At 47.0% G+C, this 24847-nt stretch overlaps 1 protein-coding gene across 1 annotated transcript in view; it reads left to right on the top strand.

The window, feature by feature from the left end:
• The window catches only part of UBE2R2 (ubiquitin conjugating enzyme E2 R2), a 249773-nt gene that overhangs the window by 201585 nt on the left and 23341 nt on the right, over nt 1–24847 (top strand). Inside the window, exon 3 of the mRNA XM_068155303.1 lies at nt 19061–19158. Within this exon, the coding sequence (XP_068011404.1) occupies nt 19061–19158 (98 nt within the window). The remainder of the gene's footprint in view (nt 1–19060; nt 19159–24847) is intronic.

The following is a 24847-nucleotide window of genomic DNA, read 5'->3' as shown; positions in this document are numbered from 1 at the left end:
TGGTATGTTGCATCTCGGCCCTGATGTCCTGACGAATCCTGTGCCCACCGAGCTAAGAATATTTCACCTCGGTGTTTCCAGTTGACATCAAGGTTAGATACCATGTCTACTTGAGAAACTCTTGCAGCTAGATCTGCTTGATGGTTGTGTTGCTGTTCCTCAGTAGCTTTGCTCTTAGGAATGTGAGCATCGATGTGTCTCACTTTCACTGGAATTCTCTCAACACGATCAGCAATGTCCTGCCATAGGTTGGCTGCCCAAATAGGTTTCTTTTTCTCTGCCAACCATTCGTCTTCCAATTCTGTAGCCAACCCCACAGAGCATTGGCTACCATCCATGAGTCGGTGTAGAGGTAAAGCTTTGGCCATCTCTCACGTTCAGCTACGTCGAGAGCTAGCTGGACAGCTTTTACTTCTGCAAACTGACTGGATTCTCCTTCTCCATCCTTCGCCTCTGCAACTCGTCGTGTTGGACTCCACACTGCAGACTTCCACCTTCTCTTGTTTCCAACAAGATGACAGGAACCATCTGTGAACAAAGCATATTTCTTTTCATCATCCGAAACGTCATTGTAAGGAGGAGCTTCCTCAGCACGAGTTACTTTCTCCTCTGGAGGTCTAGCACAGTTGATACCTTCAGGCCAACTTGAGATCACCTCCACTAGACCAGGTCTTTCAAGATTTCCCATTCGAGCTCTCTGCATTACCAGAGCCATCCACTTAGACCATGTTGAGTCTGTGGCATGATGTGGTGTGGATCCTTTGCCTTTGAACATCCAATTCAAAACTGGTAATCTGAGAGCTAAGAGAAGTTGTGATTCATTTCCAATTACTTCAGAAGCTGCTTTTACTCCTTCATAGGCAGCTAGAATCTCTTTTTCTGTTGGAGTATAATTAGCCTCTGAACCCCTGTAACCTTGACTCCTGAAACCAAGAAGTCTTCCCCGTGTCTCACCTGGAGCTTTTTGCCACAAGCACCAGGTTGGACCATTGCCACTTGCAGCCGTGTACAGAATGTTCTTAATGTCTGGACTATCTCGGACAGGCCCCAGACCCACTGCTTGAACTACCTTTTGCTTTATCTGGTCAAAAGAAACGTAGGGTTTCTTGCTTGTTCGTGGGATTTGCCATGGCAGAGACTCCATTTACCACATCCACTGGAATGTGTCGGCGTCCATCCTGCCACCGCACTCCCAGATACTGAATCTCTGTGGTAGGTCCTTTCACCTTGTCTCGTTTGATGGCAAAACCTGCATTCAGAAGAATGTCAATGATTTTGTTACCTTTCTTGAAGACTTCCTCAGCAGTTTTACCCCAGACGATGATGTCATCGATGAACTGGATGTGTTCTGGAGCACCGCCTTTCTCCAGAGCATCGTGGATGACAGATGGTTGAGCTGTGGATCCAGCCCATTGGCAATCTGTTGAAAGTGTACTGGATTCCTCTCCAGGTGAAAGCAAACTGAGGCCTGCATTCCTCTGCTATGGGAATAGAGAAAAATGCATTAGCAATGTCTATGGTAGCATATCATTTGGCCTCTTTGGATTCCAGCTCATACTGGAGTTCCATCATGTCAGGTATTGCTGCACTGATAGGTGGTGTTTACTTTATTCAGGGCTCGGTAGTCGACCGTCAGACGCCAGTCTCCATTCTGCTTCCGCACAGGCCACACTGGACTGTTGAAAGGTGAATGAGTTTTGCTGACAACTTTCTGACTCTCCAACTGACAAATCAGATTCTGAATGGGCAACAAAGAGTCACGGTTGGTTCTGTATTGTCAGTGATGCACAGTCTGAGAAGCAACGAGCAATTGAATGCCTTGTATCTTGTGTTGTCCCACAACTGCAGATTCATCAGAAAGCTCAGGTCTGATGGATAGCTTCAATTTTTGTCCATCAATTTCTATAGAAGCTACTCCAAAAGCCCATTTGTAACCTCTAGGGTCTTTGAAACGCCCTTCTCTCAGAAAATCAATTCCCAAAATACAAGGTGTGTCATGTTCAGTCACAACTGTATGCTTCCTCCATTTTTTACCAGTTAAATTTATATTAACCTTCACCTTACTTAACTCTTGAGATCCACCAGTGACTCCCAGAATAGTTATAGGCTCTGATCCCAGATAATTTGATGGCAGTATGGTGCACTGAGCTCCTGTGTCAACCAAGGCCCTGTACTTCCAAAATTGTGAAGTGCCAGGCCACTGGATGTACACATCCCAATAGATTCTGTTCTCTCCATTATCCCTCTCCTTCTTCTGGCGGGAGGCAGGGCACCCCTAGTTATGGGGAATGTGCCCACATGTGCATTGCGCACAGTGTGCAGTGTTATAACTGGAGCCGCTGTTGGAGCTACTAGAGTTGTTCTGGGGAACTGTGGAAGTAACAGCTACCCTTCTGGTATTGCTACCTCGGGTTCTGCCACTTTGCAGTTCTCTCAGAATCCTGAAAAGATTAGAAGTTGGTTGGCCATCCCAACGGTTCATGTTCTCACCAAACTGATCATGCAGAGTTATCCAAATGGTCCTACGTGATTGCCTTGGTGGTCTGCCTGGTTTGATCTGTTTTGGAATGACCTCCTTGGAGGATGTCTGTTCCTCACAGATGAATCTTGTATCCACCTGGAGGAAGAATTTGAATTATTGTGCCAATTGGTATATGGAATCTTTCAGCTCTGTCGTGTAATTCTCAATTTTTGAAGACTGAGTTTCAATGGCTGAAACCAAAGAAACTCGTGTCGTGCTATCCTCCAATTGTCTCATTTGATCAGTGAGTTGGCCAACCGTAGGAGAAGCTCCACCGTAATTTCTTGACACAATTCTGCTTGCCAGAATATTTGCATAATTAGAAGGAGCAAGCTTGATGAGCTTTTTAGCAAGACCAGCTCCTACAGGAGTGTCATCAGGATTCAGAGTTTCATGTTCACCATAGAGTATCTCTCTAACAGCAAATTCTCTCAGGCACTTAATTCCCTCATCTATGGTAGTCCAGGGTTTAGGATTCCATGGAAGATCATCTCGGGAAGGGTATCTCAGGGCGACTGCCATTAAAAGGCGTATCCAGAGATTAACCTTACCGAGAGCCCTGCCTTGATGTCTATCTATTCCATTGTCCCTTGAGAGAGTTCCTAACTGAGCTGCTGACTTGTCTCCAACCATTAGAGCTGGAGAACCTGCATCATAACATCTACTAAGCCAAGCTAGAACTGGCTCCTTATCTCCTCTGGTGTAATCTTTACGGATGTTTCTAAGTTCTTCGTGAGGTGAAGAACATTCCAAAATTTCATCTTCTTCCTCCTTTGCCCCTTCTATCACATCTTCCAGAACTCGTTGTCCCCACAATCCTGATGTCACTCTCCTATGTATTTCTTTAAGCTGAGAAGCACCACTGCTAGCTCCTGTCCTACCTGCATCTCCATCCTGTGTTGATCTCAATAACTCCGCTAGATCTTTAAAACAAACCTTCTCTTCTTCCTCAGCAGGATATTTTCCTAACAGAAGGTCCCTCTCCTGCATCAGCATCTTGCTCCTCTCCCCCATCTGCTCCTGGATCAGCTTTGGCTTTTCCTCTTCTTGCTCTTAAAACTGCTACTTGCTTAATTGGGGCTGTGTTTGAATTTACAGCCACCTTAACAGAAGCTGACAGTTTTTGAGACAGATCAGCTGCTTTGGAGGGCGCTTCCGGTCCTGCCGTTTCCCTCCTGTACCCCGCTCTTCCCCCTACCTCCCTTTTTCCCCCAAATGGGTTAGAGAGAGAGAAAGGCAGTTATTAAGGAAAAAAATATTTTAATAGGCCTCATACAAATTAATTGCAGGATTAGTGCTTATCTTATCCAAGGTCGCTCTGGCTAGGTGCCCAGAAGCAGGCAAGCTGGAAGGGAGAAGGAAAGGAACAAACGAACTGAGAAAAATTCCAGCTGCACTAAAACTTAAAGCTGTGTTCTACCAATCTACCAATTAAATTCCTTTAGGCCTGTCTTTGTTTACAAAATATTCAGCCAGTGTCCCAGCACTGTCCCTTTCTTAAAGGCACAGCCTCAAATGGTCACACTCATGTTCATATGGAACTTCCTATGCATCAACTTCCACACATTGCCCCTTGTTCTGTCATTGGGCATCACCAAGAAGAGCCTGACCACATACTCGCAGCACTCACCCTTCACATATTTATAAACATTAACGAGGTCATGCCTTAGTCTCCTTTTCTCCAAGCTAAAGAGACACAGCTCCCTCAGTCTTTCCTCATAACAGAGATGTTCTACTCCCCTAATAATTTTTGTGGCTCTGTGCTGGACTCTTTCAAGCAGTTCCCTGTCCTTCTTGAACTGAGGGGCCGAGAACTGGACACAATATTCCAGATGTAGCCTCACCAGGGCAGAGTACAGGGGGAGGACAACCTCTCTTGACCTACTAACCACACCCCTTCTAATACACCCCTGAATGGCACTGGCCTTCTTGGCTACAAGAGCACATTGCTGGCTCATGGTCAACCTCCTATTCACTAGGACCCCTAGATCCCTTTCCCCTTCACTGCTTTCCAACAGGTCAGTCCCCAACCTATACTGATACGTGAGGTTGGTCTTTCCCAGGTGCAAGATTCTACAGTTGCCCTTGTTGAATTTCATTAAATTTCTCCCTGCCCAGCTCTCCAGCCTAAGTCTTGCTGAATGGCAGCACAACCCTCATGTGTGTCAGCCACTCCACTCAGTTTTGTGTTATCAGCAAACTTGCTGACAGTGCTCTTTGTGCCCTTGTCCAGGTTGTCAATTAATATATTGAACAGCACTGGTTCCAGTACTGATCCCTGAAGGACTCCACTAGATACAGGCCTCCAACTAGACTCCCTCCCATTGACCACAACTCTCTGACTTCTTTCACTCAACCAGTTCACAATCTGCCTCACTACCCAATCATCCACACCACACTTCCTCAGTTTATCTGCAAGGATGCTGTGGGAGATGGTGTCAAATGCTTTGCTGAAATCAAAATAAACCACATCCACTGCTCTGCCATCATCTATCCTCCTGGTTATTTCCTCATAAAAGGATATCAGGTTGGTCAGACATGACTTCTCTTTGGTAAAATTATGCTGACTGTTCCTAATGACCCTCTTGTCCTTGATGTGCCTAAGATTTGTGCTGAGGATAAGTGGCTCCATTACCTTTCCCCAGGGATGGAAGTGAGACTGGCTGGTCTATAGTTACCTGGGTCCTCCTTACCCTCTTTGATGATTGGAGTGACATGTGCCTTCCTCCAGTCATCAGGCACCTCTCCTGTCCTCCATGACTCTACCAAAGATAATGAAGGGTGGTCTGGCAATGAGCTCTGCCAGCTCCCTCAGCACCTGCGGGTGCATGCTGCGAGGACCCATTGATTTATGGATGTCTAGGTTGCTTAACTGTTCCTTAATCCAGTCCTCATCAACTAAGTAAAATTCCTCCTTTGTCATGCCTTCCTCTGGTGCCTCAGGGGTCTGGAGCTCCTAAGTACAGTCTCCAGCTGTATAGATGGAGATGAATAAGGCATTTAGTAACTCTGCCTTCTTTGTGTCTTACATGACCAAGGCACCCACCTCATTCAGCAGTGGGCCTACATTGCCTCTGGTATTATTTTTTTCTTGCAATATATTTGAAGAAGTCCTTTCTGTTGTTGTGACAGTTTAGGCTGTGCCTTTAAGGAAGGATAGCTGCAAAATTCTCTAGCTGAATGTTTGGGTGTAAAAAGGAAAACAAAAGGAAGATAATTCTACATTAATTTCATTGGTAGATGAATGGGATGTAGTTTTACGATCTTACATTCTGTTCTCACTCCGTCTTCTGTTTCTTGGCTGGAATGTATGCTGCCCTTGGACAGAGGCCTTTTATCTAGCAAACCTTTCAGATAAGCAAGACTAACTTCTTAACAAAGCTTTGAGCTAACTGGAATTCCCCTAATATTTTTCTCCTTTTCTCTTTTTCTTCTAATTAACTAGAGAAAGAGGGGAGGGCGAGAGGTTGGGGGGGGAACCTGAGGTGGAATCCTCCTCCAAGGGGGATTTCTGTGTTGTTTCCTTTTAGTAAATTCTTGTATAATATTGTAAATATTGTATATATTCATTGCATTCCATTATTGCTTGTAAAATACAGCTTCGTTCACTTCTCCAGCTGAGTTCAGCTGAGCTTTTCATTGATGTCGGTGGGCTAAACCATCACAGTTGTCCTTGACCGGCCTTGCAAGGTTGAGTTCCAACAATGCCTTAGCCTTCCTAGTTGCCTCCCTACATCCTCTGACAATAGTCTTCTACTCCTCCCAAGAGGCCAGTGCCTCCTTCCATGATCTGTAAACTCTCTTCTTCTGCTTGAGTTTGCTCAGCAGTTCCCTATTTAACCATGCAGGTCTCCTGGCTCCCTTTCTTGATTTCCTGCTTTCAGATGCTCTGATCTTGATCTTGTGTGGAAGTGAGAGAAGTTCAGTTTGCCCCCCCCCCCCCCCCCCCCCAACCACAGCTAACACAGTCGGAGAAGCAAAATGGAAGAGAGCTGTATTTTACAAGCAGAATGGGATGTAGTGAATATATACACAATATACAGTATTTACAGTATATACAAAAATACACAGGAAAGAACATAACACAGAAAACTCTCCCCCTTGATAGAGGAGGGCTCCCCCCAAAACCCCCTTTTCCCATTCCTCCTTTTTTTCCCAAAAAAGGTTAGAGAGAAAAGTAATTATTAAGGGGGAATTCGGTTAGTTCAAAGTATATGTTAAGGGGAGAAAAGAATTAGTTTCTTATCTCGTTAGTTGAAGGTCAGCTCCAGTAAGAAAGACAGCAGCTGCCCAGACTCAGACTGCAACAGAGACTAAAACAGACTAAAACCCTCAAGTTACATTCCCACTGATCTACCAATGAAATTTGTTTAGAATTATCTTTGTTTTCCTTTTTACACCAAAACATTCAGCTAGAGTATTTCAGTAACTGTCTCTTCTTGCCACATCTTGGAAAAAAAGGTTCTTTAATATTAGCCAACTATCATGCGCCCCTTTGCCTTCTAGTACCCTGTCCCCTAGGAATTTCCCCTAGGATTTCCCCTAGGAATTGCTTGAAAAGGCCAATGTTGGCCCTGCTGAACTGTTGTGATCCTGCTTGATATTCTGCTTCCACCAGACAAGATCCTGAACTCCACCATCTTGTGATTGCTGCAGCCAAGGCTGCCCTCAACCTTCACTGTTTCAACCAGACCCTCCTTGTTAGTGAGTATGAGGCCCAATCACTTCTTCTTTTATAACCACTATGAGGGGTTCTTGGGAGGGAAGATTTATGCCACATTCGTATTCCCATTCTAGGTCATCTTGGAAAGTGAAAAACATATTAGACTTCCTTCCATTTTACTGATTCTGTATTCTATGTTGCCATCCACACCACAGTGCAATTATTTCTCCAAACCTATATATGTTATCCCATTCAGACCAAGATTTGTACAGGGGTAAAAAGACACTCAATCACTTTACATTCATTCTCAGGGGGAAACACACAGGACAAGGGGCAACAGGTGTCAGAACACTGGAACAGGCTGCCCAGAGAAGTTGTGGAGTCTTCTCTGGAGACATTCAAAACCCACCTGGATGACCATCTCTAGGTGATCCTGCTCTGGCAGGGCAATTGGACTAGATGATCTTTCAAGGTCCCTTCCAACCTCTAACATTCTGTGATTGTTAAACCATCTGTCAGACCAGCAGCTCTCCAAGAGTTATTAAACGCCATCAACACCATCATCCTGTCTATTCAGACCACTTATCTTATACCTTGTTTGAAGCTATATAAGGTGAGAAAATCATTAAGGGCCATCAGCCAGGCCCTATCACATACAATGTTTTGAGACAATAGAATATTGAGTTCTTAGACAAGATTGCAGCTATGTCTCTGTGATGAAGAGTTTATTAATTTGTGAATATGAAATATGAATTATATAAATATTAATTTTATTACTCAAATTATCAATAACCAATGAATCACTATTTTATATACAGATTCTAATGCATGATTGTGAAATACATCCCATAAGTGGTTTAGTATTTACAATTTGGACCCAATTAGAATATTTACAGAATTAATTTCTATCAAAAGAACAAAAGGTACAATTCCACCGCTTGTCCACCAGGCAGCGACTCAACAGGACATTGTCATCTGCTTAACTATATACAGAGAGTATTACAATGTGTCAGAGGCTGAACTGGAAATGCTATGCTGCTAGGCCCGGGTGCTTTGAACTGAATATTAGTGAGTGGAAAGCATGTAGAAGGTACACTGTATCCTTTGTTTGTAGCAAGGTTAGTTGCTAGGCTGTGGCAGAGTGGCTGGAGAGCAACCTTGTCCCACCCACGGCAGCAGAGAGGGGGCAGAACGTAGGCTAGCTGGTATGGATGGTGCTCTGGGTTTCCCTGGGGTTCACAGGGCATGGAGTGGTGAAGTGGCAGCTCCCCTACTCTCCCAGAACAGCAGGATCACGCAGGCATGCAACTCGGTCCTGCTTTCCGAGCTGACACACAGGGTTGTGCAGCTCATTAGTCTGCTACTTAAGTCTGTAGCGGACGTGTGGACTGTTGGACTCGTCTAGTCCCTTCCCCATCAAATGGGCAGTCTTATCCTCTGGAGTCCAGTCCTCTTGAAGACATGTCAGTCTCCTCCAACCGGTGGGGCTGGCAATACAACACTGTGGCTTCTCAGGATTTCAGAGAGGGTCCCTCCTTTGGAGACTCTCGGGCTGAGGCTTGACAGGCCTGCCCAGATGCTGGCTTCTCCTCATCTTGCAGAGGCTGCTAGTCTGCTTGCATGTGGGAGTGAGAAGACTTACTAGCAATAAGCTAAATAGCAAAGGCTATGGCACGTAGGCAGAGAGTTTGGTAGCTCGAGCAAAGACAAAGAGGACAAAGAGAAAGAAGGCAACTTGTTTACAGTTGGGGTAGTACTTATAAGTTTCTCTAGGCCAGATTTGGCCAATGGGCACTCTCGTAAACAACCAGCTTTAGCCTATAGAAAGCATGAAGCTAGAATTATGTCCATACTTGGCATTAGCACAAGCATCCCATGTGATAGGTGCATGCAGTTGTTTGTGCCGCCTGGCTGACGCCTTGGCCTTTGTTCCCCTCAGGAAAGGAGGGGGATTTGTCCACACATGCTGGGACAAGTTTCAGTATCTGGGGCGTAATTCTGGGAATATGGTGCCTTCACCAGTCTCCACCCACCAATAAGGAAACCCAGGCTTTCTTGGGTATTGTGGGTTTCAGGAGGATGCATATCCTGGACTACAGCCTGATTGTGAGCCCTCTCTACCCCAAACATTCTGAGATTTTGTGATAGTTCCAGTTTCCCTTGTCTCTCTCTCTCACAAACTAATGATTTTTTAAGTACCCCATTCTTTGACTTCAGAATAGTATATTATGCATTTGAAATATTTCAGGGGGTGGGGAACTTCTGATTTCTTTTTGCATGCAAGATAAGCCCCCCAAACAGCACAAATAACTTCTTTACAGGTTCCTGTTTTTATTTTCCTTTGACTCCTACATTATCCTAGTCACTCTATTACCTTGTCACAGCATCACAGTATCACCAAGACTGAAAGAGACCTCAAAGATCATTAAGTCCAACCTGTCACCACAGACCGCATGACTAGACCATGGCACCAAGTGCCACGTCCAATCCCCTCTTGAACACCTCCAGGGACGGTGACTCCACCACCTCCCTGGGCAGCCTATTCCAATGATGAACGACTATCTCAGTGAAGAACTTTCTCCTCACCTCGAGCCTAAACCTCCCCTGGTGCAGCTTGAGACTATGTCCTCTCGTTCTGGTGCTGGTAGCATGGGAGAAGAGACCAACTGCCTCCTGGCTATAACCCCATTTCAGGTAGTTGTAGAAGGCAGTGAGGTCACCCCTGAGCCTCCTCTTCTCCAGACTAAACAATCCCAGTTCCCTCAGGCTCTCCTTGTAGGGCTTGTGCTCAAGGCCTCTCACCAGCCTCATTGCCCTTCTCTGGACATGTTCAAGTGTCTCGATGTCTTCTTAAACTGAGGGGCCCAGAACTGGACACAGGACTCAAGGTGTGGCCTAACCAGTGCTGAGTACAGGGCACAATGACTTCCCTGCTCCTGCTGGCCACACTATTCCAGATACAGGCCAGGATGCCATTGGCCTTCCTGGCCACCTGGGCACACTACTGGCTCAAGTTTAGGTGACTGTCAATCAGCATCCCCAGGTCCCTCTCTGTTTGGCAGCTCTCCAGCCACTCCGACCCCAGCCTGTAGCTCTGCATGGGGTTGTTGTGGCCAAAGCACAGCACCCGGCACTTGGATTTGTTGAATGCCATCCTGTTGGGCTCTGCCCATCTGTCCAGTGGGTTGAGGTCCCTCTGAAGAGCCCTTCTGCCCTCTAACTGATCAACTAGGTGTCATCTGCAAGTTTGCTGATGACTGACTCAATCCCCTCATCCAGATCATCAATGAAGATATTAAAGAGGATGGGCCCCAGCACTGATACCTGGGGGATGCAACTAGTGACTGGCCACCAGCTGGATGTGGCACCATTCACCACCACTCTCTGGGCTTGGCCCTCCAGCCAGTTCCTAACCCAGCACAGAGGGTTGATGTCCAAGCCACAAGCTGACATCTTAGCCAGTAGTTTGCTGGGGGGACGGTGTCAAAGGCCTTGCTGAAGTCCAGGTAGACCACATCCACAGCCTTCCCCACATCCACCAGGCGGGTCACCTGATCATTGAAGGAGATCAGGTTGGAGACACAGGACCTACCCTTCCTAAATCCATGTTGGCTGGGCCTGATCCCTTGGCCATCCTTCAGGTGTGCAGTTATTGCCGCCAAGATAATCTGCTCCATAATTTTCCCTGGCACTGAGGTCAGGCTGACAGGCCTGTAGTTTCCAGGTTCCTCCATCTGACCCTTCTTGTGGATGGGGACCACATTGGCCAGTTTCCAGTCATCTGGGACCTCTGGACAAAAATGATGGAGAGAAGCTTGGCCAGCTCATCTGCCAGCTCTCTCAGCACCCTAGGATGGATCCCATCTGGTCCCATGGACTTGTGGAGATCCAAGTGCCTCAGCAGGTCCCGAACTAATTCCTCATGGATTTCTGGGGCAATACACTGCTCCCTGACCTCATCACCCAGATCAGGAGGCCACTTGTCCTGAACTCCTCCTGTTTTACTGTTAAAGATTGAGGCAAAGAAGGTATTCAGGACCTCAGCCTTTTCCTCATCTCCCGTTATAGTGTTCCCCTCCAGGTCCAATAAGGAGTGGAGGTTCTTCTTGCCCCTCTTTTTAGTTTTAATATATTTGTAAAAATGTTTTTTTATTATCTTCCACAGAGGTGGCCATCTTAAGTTCTAACTGGGCCTTTGCCTCTCTAATTTTTCTCCTGCATAATCTATCAACATCCTTAAACATATCACAAGAAGCCTCCCTTCCTTCCAAAGGTGATACAGCCTCTTTTTTTCCCTTAATACCTTCAGGAGCTGATTGCTCATCCAGGCCGGTCGCCTTCCCAGCCGGCTCATCTTTCGGCACATGGGAACTGCCAGTTCCTATGCCTTCAAGAGCTCCTGTTTGAAGTAGGTCCAACCATTCTCGACCCCTCGGTTCTTGAGGGCTGCTACCCAGGGAACTTTTCAAATAAGTTACTTAAAAAGGCTGATGTTTGTCCTCTGGAAGTCCAAGGTGAGGATTCTGTTAGTGCTCCTCCCTGCATATTGAAAACTTCACTATCTCATTATCACTGCACCCCAGACAGCCTCCCACTGTCACATCTCCCACCAGCCCTTCTCTATTGGAGAACAGCAGGTCAAGCAGAGCCTGAGCCCTGGTAGGATCACTTAACAGCTGCATCAGGAAGCTGTCCTCCATGGGCTCCAGGAATCTTCTGGACTGCCTCCTCTCTGCTGAATTAAGTTCCCAGAAGATATCTGGCAGGTTAAAGTCACCTACAAGGACAAGATCTAATGATCTTGAGACAGCCTCCAATTGCTTACAGAATGTTTCATCTGTCTCCTCATCCTGGTTGGGTGGTGTATAACAGACTCCAACCAGGATGTCAGATTTGTTAGGCCTCCCTCTGATTTTAACCCACAGGCTCTCAATCCCTTCATCCTCCACTTCAAGCTCTGTGGCAGTGAGGGACTCCCTAATATACAGAGCCACCCCTCCTCCTCTTCTCCCTTGCCTGTCTAACCCCCCAATGTAGCACTCCAATCGTGCGTGTTATCCCACCATGTGACTGAGATGGCGACTATATCATAGTCACCCTGGTGGACCAGGACCTCCAGCTCCTCTTGCTTATTGCCCATGCTGCGTGCATTGGTGTACATGCACTTCAGCTGGGCTCCCAACTTCTCAATTAACCCTAATTTGTGCCCCACTCTCTCCTCTTCAGAGGGACTGATTTCCTCACCCACCCCCTTCAGACGTAGTTTAAAGCCCTCTTAATGAGCCCTGCCAACTCTAGTGCTAGGACACTCTTGCCCTTTCTAGATAACTGCACCCCATCAGAACCCAGCAGGTTGGGTGCAGTAAAAGTTTCCCCATGATCAGAGAACCCAAAATTCCACTGCTGGCACCATCTCCTGAGGCAGTTGTTGATGGCATGGGTTCTCCTGTTCCTCTCAGTGTACTCCCCTGCCACTGAGGGAACTGAGCAGAACACCACTTGCACTCCTGCCCCATCAATCGTCCAAGGGCCTTGAATTCTTTTAAAAAAGATTAAAAAAAGAAAAAGAAAAAAAATATTTAATTGCCCTGGTGCCCTTCTGTCGTAGTTTGGGCTGGCTGCCCTCTGCTACAGGGGTGTTTCCTGTGTCCAGAAGTCCAGCCCAGTGGGTGGACACAGGAAATTAGGTTATTTCCTACCATGATCCCTTGCACCACTATAAGTTTTGCGGCGGGGTCTGGCACTTCCTCTTTCCTTCCTCCTCGCCACTGGGTAACTGGGGTGGAGATCTCCCGGCCATGGGCCTGGTTAGGCCCAAGGCCACGGGGGGATGGGCAGTCTCAGATCTGGCCAGCTGAGACTAGCCTAGCAGTGGGGGGGGGGAAGGAGGAGCCCTGGGGGTTTGGGTGCACCCCCAGGTGGGGATGGGATTTCTCTGGGTCTGTTTTTGGGTCTCTCTCTCTCTTGTCACTGTGTTTCTAGGTTTTTTTCTGCACGCACTCACCATTCTATTTAAACTTTCCATCACTTTTGCAATCCGTTTGTCTGAGTCGTTATTTCTGCGCGTGGTGGGGAGGGGGTCTGCCCCAACCCATTACACCTTCTTATCAATATCATCACTTCCAGCTTGTACGACCAGCTCCACAAAGTAAAAGAGAAGGATTATATTTCTTGGGGACTGTCTCCTGAGGGGCACTGAGGGACCCATATATCGTCCCAACCCATCCCACAGGGAGGTCTGCTCCCTACCTGGGGCGTGGGTAAGGGACATCACAAGGAGACTCCCAAAGCTGATCCAGCCCTCTGGCTATTACCTTTTGCTGGTAATCAGGAATAGTGTGGTGTCTCGGTCCGGAGAGGGAAAGAGACTCAAGTTCTTTTAGAACATTCCCGTGTTGTGAAATTAGAGGCACAAACGAGGCCAAAGTATCAACAGCTAGAATATTTATTACATAAATAAAGTGGACATAAGAAGGGGAGAGGGAGAGAATAGAGAGGGAGAGAGAGAGAAGAGAGAGAGAAGAGGAAAGGAATTATATTACCACATCCCTCATCCCCCCCAAGACAGTTAAAGTCTGTGGAGGAAAGGTGCTGCAGGAGATGTTGGGTCTGTAGAGAAACGGTGCTGAGGCTTTTGCTGGAGAAGAGCTGTGGTCCTCTGGGGAGATGTTGGGTTGGTACAGGAACGGTGCTGAGGCTTTGGCTGGAGAAGAGCTGTGGTCCTCTGGGGAGATGGGTTGGTACAGGAACGGTGCTGAGGCTCCTCTGGGCAGCCTGGGTCTGTAGAGACAGGGTGCTGAGGCTTTGGCTGGAGAAGAGCTGTGGTCCTCTGGGCAGCCTCTTTTCTCTGGAGCAGCATTGTCCTGGCTTTCCCTTCTCAGTGGCATGGTCCGTCTCCTGTGTTTTCCTTCATCTCCTTTTTTCTCCCCGTTTTTCTCCTCTGTTTCTCTCTCCAAACCAGTAGTTGCTCAAGTCTTTTATACAGTTTTTAGTCCTTAGGTATGTATTCAAATATTGTCCCTCAGGAATTCCAGGGGCAGGAAATAATCCTTAGGTTGTCTCCCCGGAAATCTTTCTGTGTATTGCTGTGTGTTTGGGCAAGATTTTGGATGGGGGGGGGGGGAATCTTCGTCTCCCCCGTCTCCATTCAGACAATCCCCCCACATTCCTTACACATCAGGAAACAGGTGGGAAAAAACATTGTGTCACCCTGCCCAGGGTACTCGATGGGTGGAAATTGTCTTGCCCTGAAGGCGTGAATGGCTGGGTCATTGTTGTAGGCCAGCTGTGGCCCAGTGAGCAATGTTATCTTTGCACCTTCCAAGAGTCCTTAGTGACTCTGCCCAATACATATTGTCTGGGCAAACAGCAAGTGATTTTATCTTTGTTGAGTACACCAAGAGAGACAAACTTATTAGTCTCTCACATGTGGCCAGCAGGAGCAGGGAGGTCATTCTGCCCCTGTATACTGCACTGGTTAGGCCACACCTCGAGTACTGTGTCCAGTTCTGGGCCCCTCAGTTTAGGAAATATGTTGACTTGTTGGAGCATGTCCAGAGGAGGGCAACAAAGCTGGTGAGGCATTTGGAAAGCAAGCCCTATGAGGAGAGGCTGAGGGAGCTGGGGTTGCTTAGCCTGGAGAAAAGGACACTCCGAGGAGACCTTATTGCTCTCTACAACTACCTTAAGGGAGGTTGTAGACGGGTGGGGGTTGGTCTCTTCTCCCAGGCCACCAGCACCAGAACAAGAGGACACAATCTCAAGCTGCGCCAGGGGAGGTTTAGACTGGATATTAGGAAGAAATTCTTCACAGAGAGAGTGATTGTCCTTTGGAATGGGTTGCCCAGGAAGGTGGTGGAATCGCCATCACTGGGGGTGTTTAGGAGGAGACTTGATAGGGTGCTTGGCGCCATGGTTTAGTTGATTAGATGGTGCTGGATGATTGGTTGAACGTGGTGATCTCAAAGGTCTCTTCCAACCTGGTCTATTCTATTCTATTCTATTCTATTCTATTCTATTCTATTCTATTCTATTCTATAGCTTCTTCTGCTTTTTCACTTGATATTTTTAACAACTGTTTCCTAGGGGAGCACTGTAAACCTGCCCTACACCATCTGTTCAATCTCCTTGTCTCCTGGAAGCAGCATTTTTTGACACCTGTGGTGAAGGCACGTGGACAAGTTCCCCCTCTTTCATGAGGGAAACAAAGGCCAAGGCATTAGCCAGGCTGGTACAGACCACTGCATGCACCCAGCGCATGGGATGCTCGTGCTAATACCAAGTATGGGCACAATTCTAGCTTCACAGTTTCTATAGGCTGAATCCAGTTGTTTTCAAGAGTGCCCACTGGTCAAATCCAGCCTCAAGGAACCTATATATTTTACCCCAGTTGTTAAACAGGTTTCCCCCTGTTTGCCCCCCACTTTGCTTTCTCTCCTTGCTTGAGAGGACAAAGCTCGTGCCATAGCCTCTGCCATTGGGCTCATTGCTATTAAGCCTTCTCTCTCATATATGAAAGCAAACTAGTAGCCTCTGCACAACGAGAAGCTGCATCCAGGCAGGCCCACTGACCCTTAGCCCTGAAAGTATCTCCAGAGGAGCGACCTTCACTGAGCCTGAGAACCTCCAGTGTCATACTGCCAGATTCACTAACTGGGAGAGCCCACCTTGTCTCAAGAGGACTGGACCCCTGAGGGTAAGATCTGCCCAGTGACCGGGGAAAAGGACTTAGCCGAGTCTGGCAGTCCACACGTCTGCATTAGCCCTAAGCAGCAGACTGAAGAGTGGACACAACCCTTTGTGTGTCAGATCGGAAAGCAGGATCTCATGACTGTGAAACCCTGCTATTGCGGGAGAGGAGTTGCCACTTCTGCCACTCCATGCTCTGTAAACCTCAGGGAAATCCAGAGCACTGTCTGTGCTCCAAAGCTGGGACCACTCTGAGAGAGTCCTGCTGCTCCTTTGAGGCAAGTAAGGGGAAGCCGCCGCTCCACGCAACTGTGCTTCTTCCCTGGGGCCATCTACGCCAACCCCAAAGCCCATTGCCACAAGGCCGACCCCACTGGGTCCAGCCCCACCTGCCACCGTGCCAGATTGGAAACCTCCAAGCCCACCTATCGAGAACCATCGCCTCACCCTACCCTGTGAGCCAACTCTGTGAAGGCCGACCCCGTAGGACTGCTCCCTATTGTCTGGAGGGAACCTGCCAGAGTCCTGCGAAGGGAACCTATCCACCAGATAAGCCTAGGTTCCATCTCCTCTCCACTGCCACAGAGGGAGGATTGCCACCCAGCGTCGCCATCCAGACCAGCCTAGGAACCAGTCCAGTGACAGTAGTCTGCCAGAACCCAACCTTGCTACAAACAAAGGACACAGAGTATCTTCCACATGCTTTCCACTCACTAACATTCAGTTCAAAGCATCCACATCTAGCAAAATAACCTCTGACGCATAGTAACATCTGTGTATATAGTTAGCAGCTGCCCACGCCCTGTCGAGTCACCATCTGGTGAACAAGTGGTGGAATTACACCCTTTATTATATAAATTGAAAGTGATTCTGTAAATATTCCAATTGAGTCCTAATTATAAATACTAAACCACTTATAGGATGTATTTCACAATTGTGCACTAGAACATGTATATAAAATAGTGATTCATCAGTTATTAATAATTTTTATAATTAATAAAAATAATATTTATATAATTAATGTTTGCCTTGAGCAGGGCCTTTGACACTGTCCCCCATAGCAAACTCCTGGCCAAGCTGTCAGCCCATGGCTTGGACGGGAGCACACTGCGATGGGTTAGGAACTGGCTGGAGGGCTGAGCCCAGAGAGTGGTGGTGAATGGTGCCACATCCAGCTGGCAGCCAGTCACTAGTGGTGTGCCCCAAGGATCAGTGCTGGGACCCATGCTCTTTAACATCTTTATTGATGATCTGGATGAGGGCATTGAGTTCATCATCAGTAAATTTGCTGACGACACCAAGCTGGGGGCAGATGTTGATCTGCTGGAGAGTAGAAGGGCTTTGCAGAGGGAGCTTGACAGTCTGGACAGATGGGCAGAATCCAACAGCATGAAATTTAACACATCCAAGTGCCATGTTCTGCACATTGGCTACAGCAACCCCATGTAGTGCTACAGGCTGGGGTCAGAGTAGCTGGAGAGTGGCCAGGCAGAGAGGTACCTGGGGGTACTGGTTGGTGGTAGGCGGATGTGACCGTTTGAGGCTGTGTCTTTAAGAATGGGACAGTGCTGGGACACTCTGGGCAGAATATTTTGTAAACAAAGATAGGTCTAAACAAATTTCATTGGTAGATTGGTAGAATGCAGCTTTAAGTTTTAGTGCAGTTAGAAGCTTGTTCAGTTCCTCTCTGTTCTCCCTTTCCAGCTTGTCTGCTTCTGGTCAACTAGCTGGAGTTCTGACCTTGAATACCAGATAAGCATTAATCCTGCATGCGCTTGGAGGCCTAATAAGAACTTTCTTCCTTAATAACTACCTTTTCTCTCGCTAATCCTTTTTGGGAAAAAAGGGAGGTAGGGGGAATGAGCGGGGTACAGGGGGGGAACCCTCCTCTGTCCGGAGGAGGGTATTTTGTTCCTGTATTTTTCTTTGCTGTATATTTCTGTATATATATTGTAAATAGTGTATATATTGTGTATATATATAACCTGTATTTCATTTTTGCTTGTAAATATAGCTACATCCCTTTGCTTCTCCGACTGAGCTAGCTGTGGGTTTTTTTTTCCTCTTTGTGGGGGAGGGAGAGCTAGGCCTTCTCTCAACCCACTACAGTGGAACATGAGCCTGCAGTGTGCCCAGGCAGCCAGGAGGTGCCAATGGCATCCTGGCCTGCATCAGGAACAGTGTGGCCAGCAGGAGCAGGGAGGTCATTCTGCCCATGTACACTGCACTGGTTAGGCCACACCTCGAGTACTGTGTCCAGTTCTGGGCCTCTGGGAGAGGCCTTGAGCACAAGCCATATGAGGAGAGGCTGAGGGAGCTGGGGTTGCTTAGCCTGGAGAAGAGGCAACTCAGGGGTGACCTTATTCCTGTCTACAACTACTTGAAGGGGGTTTGTAGACAGGCAGAGGTTGGTATCTTCTCCTAGGCAGCCAGTACCAGAACAAGAGGACACAGTCTCAGGCTGCTCTAGGGGAGGTTTAGGCTGGATGTTAGGAAGAAATTCTACACAGAGAGAGTGATTGTCCTTTGGAATGGGCTGCCCGGGGAGGTGGTGGAGTTGCCATCTCTGGAGGTGTTCAGGAGGAGACTTGATAGAGTGCTTGGTTGCATGGTTTAGTTGATTATGTGGTGTTGGATGATGGGTTGGATGCGATGATCTTGAAGGTCTCTTCCAACCTGGTCTATCCTATCCTATCCTATCATTTCATATTCATAAATTAATAACCTCTTCATCACAACACCTGAGCTAGTAGAGAGTGCTAATCCCTTCAATTAAAAAAATCCTGTAGCTGACACAGCTACCAGTGGGAACATTTTTATGTTGGTTTGTTGGGGGGGAGGTTAACTTTCTTTTTTTTTTTTGTACCCTATTTTGGGTGTCTTGTTATTGAAGCTCACATATCACTGTCACAGTACTTGGTATCTGCAGACTAGTTCTATAAGACTTCCTTTCTTTTTTTGCTTGCTTCACTAAATTCTTTAAATCTTTTGACTTGAGATTGTTTTGCACAAATTTGCAGACTAATCCCATTTAGCAAGGGAGACCCAGGAAGACTTCATGTACTTTTACTGGTACTTGGGGTGTCCATATCAACAAGGTTAAACTGCTCAAAACATAGTGTTGGAGTTGAATCATCAGACCTCTGCCTCAATCTAGGCTATTCTCAACTTTTGTTTCTCTCTTGCAGAATGGAGATGTATGTATTTCAATTCTTCACCCACCTGTAGATGATCCACAAAGTGGAGAGTTGCCATCTGAGAGGTGGAACCCTACTCAAAATGTCAGGTAACAGTATGAATCTGTGTTGTACAGTGATGACCTTGAAGGTCTGTCATCTCTATATAAGACTGAGGCCTGTGTTGGGAAAGGTTTGGAAGGGATTTTAAGACTTCAGAGGCTTTAGGTCATGAATTGGGTGGGAACCAGACTTATCAAGCCGTCTGAAGTGCTGTGTCCCCTGATGCTGGCCTAACAATGTAGAGACTTCTGCCCTATTCACAGGGTTTCATGCTCTTAAAGCAAATTATCTCAAACACTCTAGTCTTTCACAGTTCATGTTATCTTTCATTTAATTTTTTCAAACTTCTCCAAGATATCACTAGTAGAAAAGAACTCTTTTTTTAATATGTATTTGGGCCCAGTAAGAGTAACAGTGCATAATCCTACCTACTGTTTGCCTTCCAATATTTCTGTCTCCTGTCCTGCAGTGTGGCATCTTAGGCTAGCCAGGTAGTTTTCTTCCTGCCAAAAATCCCTGAAGGATCGGTAAGTACCAGAGGCATTTGAGGTTAACCTGTCCTTTGTTTTGAAACTTCAACTTATTTTCATTCTTATTACAAGACACTGCCAATAAAGAACTTATAAAATTCATATCAAGTAGCAGCTCACTGACCTGTGCAGCTGGAGTAGTAAGTGACATAGTGGAAAACCATTGAAGTAAGATATTTTAGCATATCATGAGATTTATGCTTGCTTTCAGAGTGATTTAAGAGATGTTAGTTCCCCAACTTGAAATCTGTTATTTTTTGGTAAAATCCAGCTAGGGATCTCAGCGTACCTGGGGGAGTGCAGTGATTTGAAAAGGAGGGTTCTCTGAGAGTTTGACTCAGCTTTCATCTAACTTGGCTTAATGAAATGAATTTGAAAAGAACCTTTGTCAAAGTAGATATCTAGCAAGGGAGGGGGATTTATTGGATTCTTGATCTTTGGAATATAATTGTAACATGCTCTGCAAAGTGCTGGGCTAGAGCTAATATGGCAGGAGATTAGGAACTGTAAGAGTCATCAAATTATATCTGGAGCATGCTACTTCAATGTTAAAAGACATAAGAGAAATGGTGCCTCTTAGCTGTGTGAAGTTGTGAAGAGTTACTGGCTGGACAGATGGGCAGAATCCAACATGATGACATTCAACAAATCCAAGTGCCAGGTGCTGTGCTTTGGCCACAACAACCCCAGGCAGAGCTACAGGCTGGGGTTGGAGTGGCTGGAGAGCTGCCAAACAGAAAGGGCCCTGGGGGTGCTGATTGACAGCTGCCTAAACATGAGCCAGCAGTGTACCCAGGTGGCCAAGAAGGCCAATGGCATCCTGGCCTGCATCAAGAATAGTGTGGCCAGCAGGAGCAGGGAAGTCATTGTGCCCTGTACTCAGCACTGGTTAGGCCACACCTTGAGCACTGTGTCCAGTTCTGGGCCCCTCAATTTAAAAAGGACATTGAGACTCTTGAATGTGTCCAGAGAAGGGCAACAAGGCTGGTGAGAGGCCTTGAGCACAAGCCCTACAAGGAGAGGCTGAGGGAACTGGGATTGTTTAGTCTGGAGAAGAGGAGGCTCAGGGGAGACATCATTGCTCTCTACAACTACCTGAAAGGTGGTTGTAGCCAGGAGGGGGTTGGTCTCTTCTCCCAGGCAACCAGCACCAGAACAAGAGGACACAGTCTCAAGCTGCACCAGGGGAATTTTAGGCTGGAGGTGAGGAGAAAGTTCTTCACAGAGAGAGTTGTTAGCTGTTGGAATGGGATGCCCAGGGATGTGCTGGAGTCGCCATCCCTGGAGGTGTTCAAGAGGGGATTGGACGTGGCACTTGGCGACATGGTTTAGTAGTCATGAGGTCTGTGGTGACAGGTTGGACTTGATGATCTTTCAGGTCTTTTCCAACCTTATTGATTCTTAGATTCTGAGAGTTGGGAATCTGACTTTCTGAGCTTGAGGTAGACTTTATCCAACCCATCTGTACCAAGTACAAGTGAATTTTTAAAAATAAAAAAGTTTAAACACTATTTTGAGCTATATATTTCTAAGTTATGTTCACATGTCCCTCTGCTTACATGGCTACTAAACAAAGTTCTTATATATCTGTGTCTTATGAAAGTAGGTGATGCACTCTCTCACTTTGTTTCCTGAGGATGCCCATTTTTCTTGGCTTTTTTTGGCTGCTTGAGTGCATTAGGCTGGTTGCAGAAACTGTCCAGAGCTAACATAACTATCAGTACAGCCTAAGCCAAAACCCCTTACTCTATACTGGAGAGTAAAAATGCGCTAGGACAAAGATTTAAGTTCTCTCTAAAGGTGTCTCTGAGAAGCTACAGTGTACATAGTAGCTGGAACAGCAATAAAAAAAAAAAACACCTTTTCAACAAGGTATATAACAGGATGTGCTGGTTGGAAGCCTTAGACACTCTATGTTTTGTTCAGATTAAATTCATCCATGCCTGAGCCTTCTGTTGATATGTGGAGAGAAAAAGACTCTTGATTCCTTGAGACTCTACTAGCTTCTCTCTTCTACTGTGTCGTAGGGTTGGAAGGGAAAGGCCAGGCCTTTCCCCCCCTACTGTGAGTAGAGGGAAGAAAATTGAAGGGAAAGGAAAAAAAACCTCACAGCTGAATTAGCAAAGCAGCGGATGCTGTATATTTACAAAGCAGTTTAGGGAAACGCAGGAAAATATATACAGAATTTACAGTATTTACAATATATACAGGGATATACAACAAAGTAGCACAGAAATGAGAGTTCCCCCCTCTTCTGAGGGGGTTCCCCACCTCTGCTCCCCCTTCTCTCCCCCTTTCCCCATAGAGGGTTAGAAAGAGAGAAAAAGAGAAAAAAAAACAGTTGTTAATTGGAAAGCGGTTAATACAGGCCTTGCAGTTTATCAGTTTCAAGGTCAAGCCTGGCCGAAAGCCCAGAAGCTGCAAGCTGCAAAGGGAGAAAAGCAAGACTGAGGAAAAGGTGCAGGAATGCCCAGGATTCTCTGCTGTACTCCCAGTTCAAAAGGTGCTTCCCCCCAATCTACCAATGAAATTAGTTTAGATCTGTCTTTCGTTTACAAACATCTGACCACAATATTCCCTTTCTTAAGGGGACAGCCTCAAACGGTCACATACTGTTAAAAAGATATGGAGGGACTCACTTTAAGTGTTTATGGTGCTGTTGTCTTCAAAGTGGCATGGCAGCTGATGAGCATGCTGTTCCCCAGAATGGAGTGGGAGGATGTAAGAAAGCAGAAGGTGGACTTGAAATCTCTGCTCTTCATGTAAACACCTTTCATGAAACAACATACTAGAACAAATTTACCTGAGGGAGAATCAGAGAGGGCCGTAGTATCATAGTATCAGTCAGGGTTGGAAGGGACCACAAGGATCATCTAGTTCCAACCCCCCTACCACAGGCAGGGACACCTCACACTAGATCAGGCTGGCCAGAGCCTCATCCAGCCTGGTCTTAAACACCTCCAGGGACGAGGCCTCAACCACCTCCCTGGACAACCCATTCCAGGGCTTCACCACTCTCATGGTGAAGAACCTCCTCCTCACATCCAGCCTGAATCTCCCCACCTCCAGCTTCATTCCATTCCCCCTAGTCCAATCACTACCTGATATCCTGAGAAGTCCCTCCCCAGCCTTCTTGTAGGCCCCCTTCAGATACTGGAAGATACTGTCAGTCTGTATCCAGTCTGGTGCAGTCCATATTTGATGCTAAGGATGTTTTCAGTTGATCATGGTTGAACCTTTTTGTGATTTTGGTCCTGCCAGATCCCATGTACCAAGGTCCCTTCCTGTTACTGTATCTTGTTCACCTTGCTTACCCACAACAAGAGTTTGAGTTGGTGGAGACCATCTAGTTGTTTAGGTATCAGCAGTGACAGAGACGATCTAATGTGCTAGCTGGGAATGAAGAGTGAGGGAGGGAGCCTCACCTCTAATAGGCAGTTGCTTTGGTATATTTAAGCAACTTCACATTGACTTTGAAGTTGGAAGGCACCACAGTAGAAACCAACTTCTTACTTTGTTGATGGAAGTGTGGTAGAGCAAATGTGAAATCCAGACACAAATTCCTGTCCTTGACCTTTTCTAGACTTGGCTTGCTCTACAGTAAAGCTGCTACAATGACGCTGGAGCTGATGTGCTGACTTTACAGCCTGTTTGCTGCGAATCAAAGGCTTTTAAATGAATTCTTGGGTTGAAGTCAAAGATGGTCTTCTGCCCATCATTCTAGTCTGACCAGACAGTTTTTTCCAGAGATGCTATTCTTTTTCCTACTGACATATATTTGGAATGTAAATTGTATACCTCACTCCTGATAGCTACGCTGAACAGTCTGGCCAGAAACAAGTGTTTAATTTCAAAACTTTTCAAGAAACTGCCTCCAAATGACCAAGCATTTCCTGGAATTGTATCCCAGATATATAATCTGGTAGATGTGCTCAGCACATGCTGCTCTGAATGTGCCCCTAAATCAATGCAAGTATAGCTGGGGCTATTGTCTCCTTTAATCAACTTCTGCAAAGCAGTTGCAATGGAGGAGAGGAGAGGAGAGAGGAGAGGAGAGGAGAGGAGAGGAGAGGAGAGGAGAGGAGAGGAGAGGAGAGGAGAGGAGAGGAGAGGAGAGGAGAGGAGAGGAGAGGAGAGGAGAGGAGAGGAGAGGAGAGGAGAGGAGAGGAGAGGAGAGGAGAGGAGAGGAGAGGAGAGGAGAGGAGAGGAGAGGAGAGGAGAGGAGAGGAGAGGAGAGGAGAGGAGAGGAGAGGAGAGGAGAGGAGAGGAGAGGAGAGGAGAGGAGAGGAGAGGAGAGGAGAGGAGAGGAGAGGAGAGGAGAGGGAGGAGAGGAGAGGAGGGGAGAGGAGAGGAGAGGAGAGGAGAGGAGAGGAGAGGAGAGGAGAGGAGAGGAGAGGAGAGGAGAGGAGAGGAGAGGAGAGGAGAGGAGAGGAGAGGAGAGGAGAGGAGAGGAGAGGAGAGGAGAGGAGAGGAGAGGAGAGGAGAGGAGAGGAGAGGAGAGGAGAGGAGAGGAGAGGAGAGGAGAGGAGAGGAGAGGAGAGGAGAGGAGAGGAGAGGAGAGGAGAGGAGAGGAGAGGAGAGGAGAGGAGAGGAGAGGAGAGGAGAGGAGAGGAGAGGAGAGGAGAGGAGAGGAGAGGAGAGGAGAGGAGAGGAGAGAGGAGAGGAGAGGAGAGGAGAGGAGAGGAGAGGAGAGGAGAGGAGAGGAGAGGAGAGGAGAGGAGAGGAGAGGAGAGGTGGCCTTCCAGTATCTGAAGGGGGCCTACAGGAAGGCTGCGGAAGGACTTCTCAGGATCTCAGGTAGTGCTAGGACTAGGGGGAATGGAATGAAGCTGGAGGTGGGGAGATTCAGGCTAGATGTGAGGAGGAGGTTCTTCACCATGAGAGTGGTGAAACCCTGGAATGGGTTGTCCAGGGAGGTGGTTGAGGCCCCATCCCTGGAGGTGTTTAAGACCAGGCTGGATGAGGCTCTGGCCAGCCTGATCTAGTGTGGGGTTTCCCTGCCCATGGCAGGGGGGTTGGAACTAGATGATCCTTGTGGTCCCTTCCAGCCCTGAATGATACTATGATACTAGGATAGGATAGGATAGGATAGGATAGGATAGGATAGGATAGGATAGGATAAACCAGGTTGGAAGAGACCTTCAAGATCATCGTGTCCAACCCATCAACCAATCCAACCCACCAAAACAACTAAACCATGGCACCA

The sequence above is a fragment of the Melanerpes formicivorus genome, unplaced genomic scaffold (assembly GCF_026170545.1).
Source record: "Melanerpes formicivorus ecotype bairdi unplaced genomic scaffold, bMelFor1.0.p_v2 SCAF_31, whole genome shotgun sequence".
Taxonomy (NCBI): domain Eukaryota; kingdom Metazoa; phylum Chordata; class Aves; order Piciformes; family Picidae; genus Melanerpes; species Melanerpes formicivorus.
The sequence above is the reverse complement of the archived record's forward strand: the minus strand, read 5'-3'. Positions and strand labels throughout refer to the sequence as shown.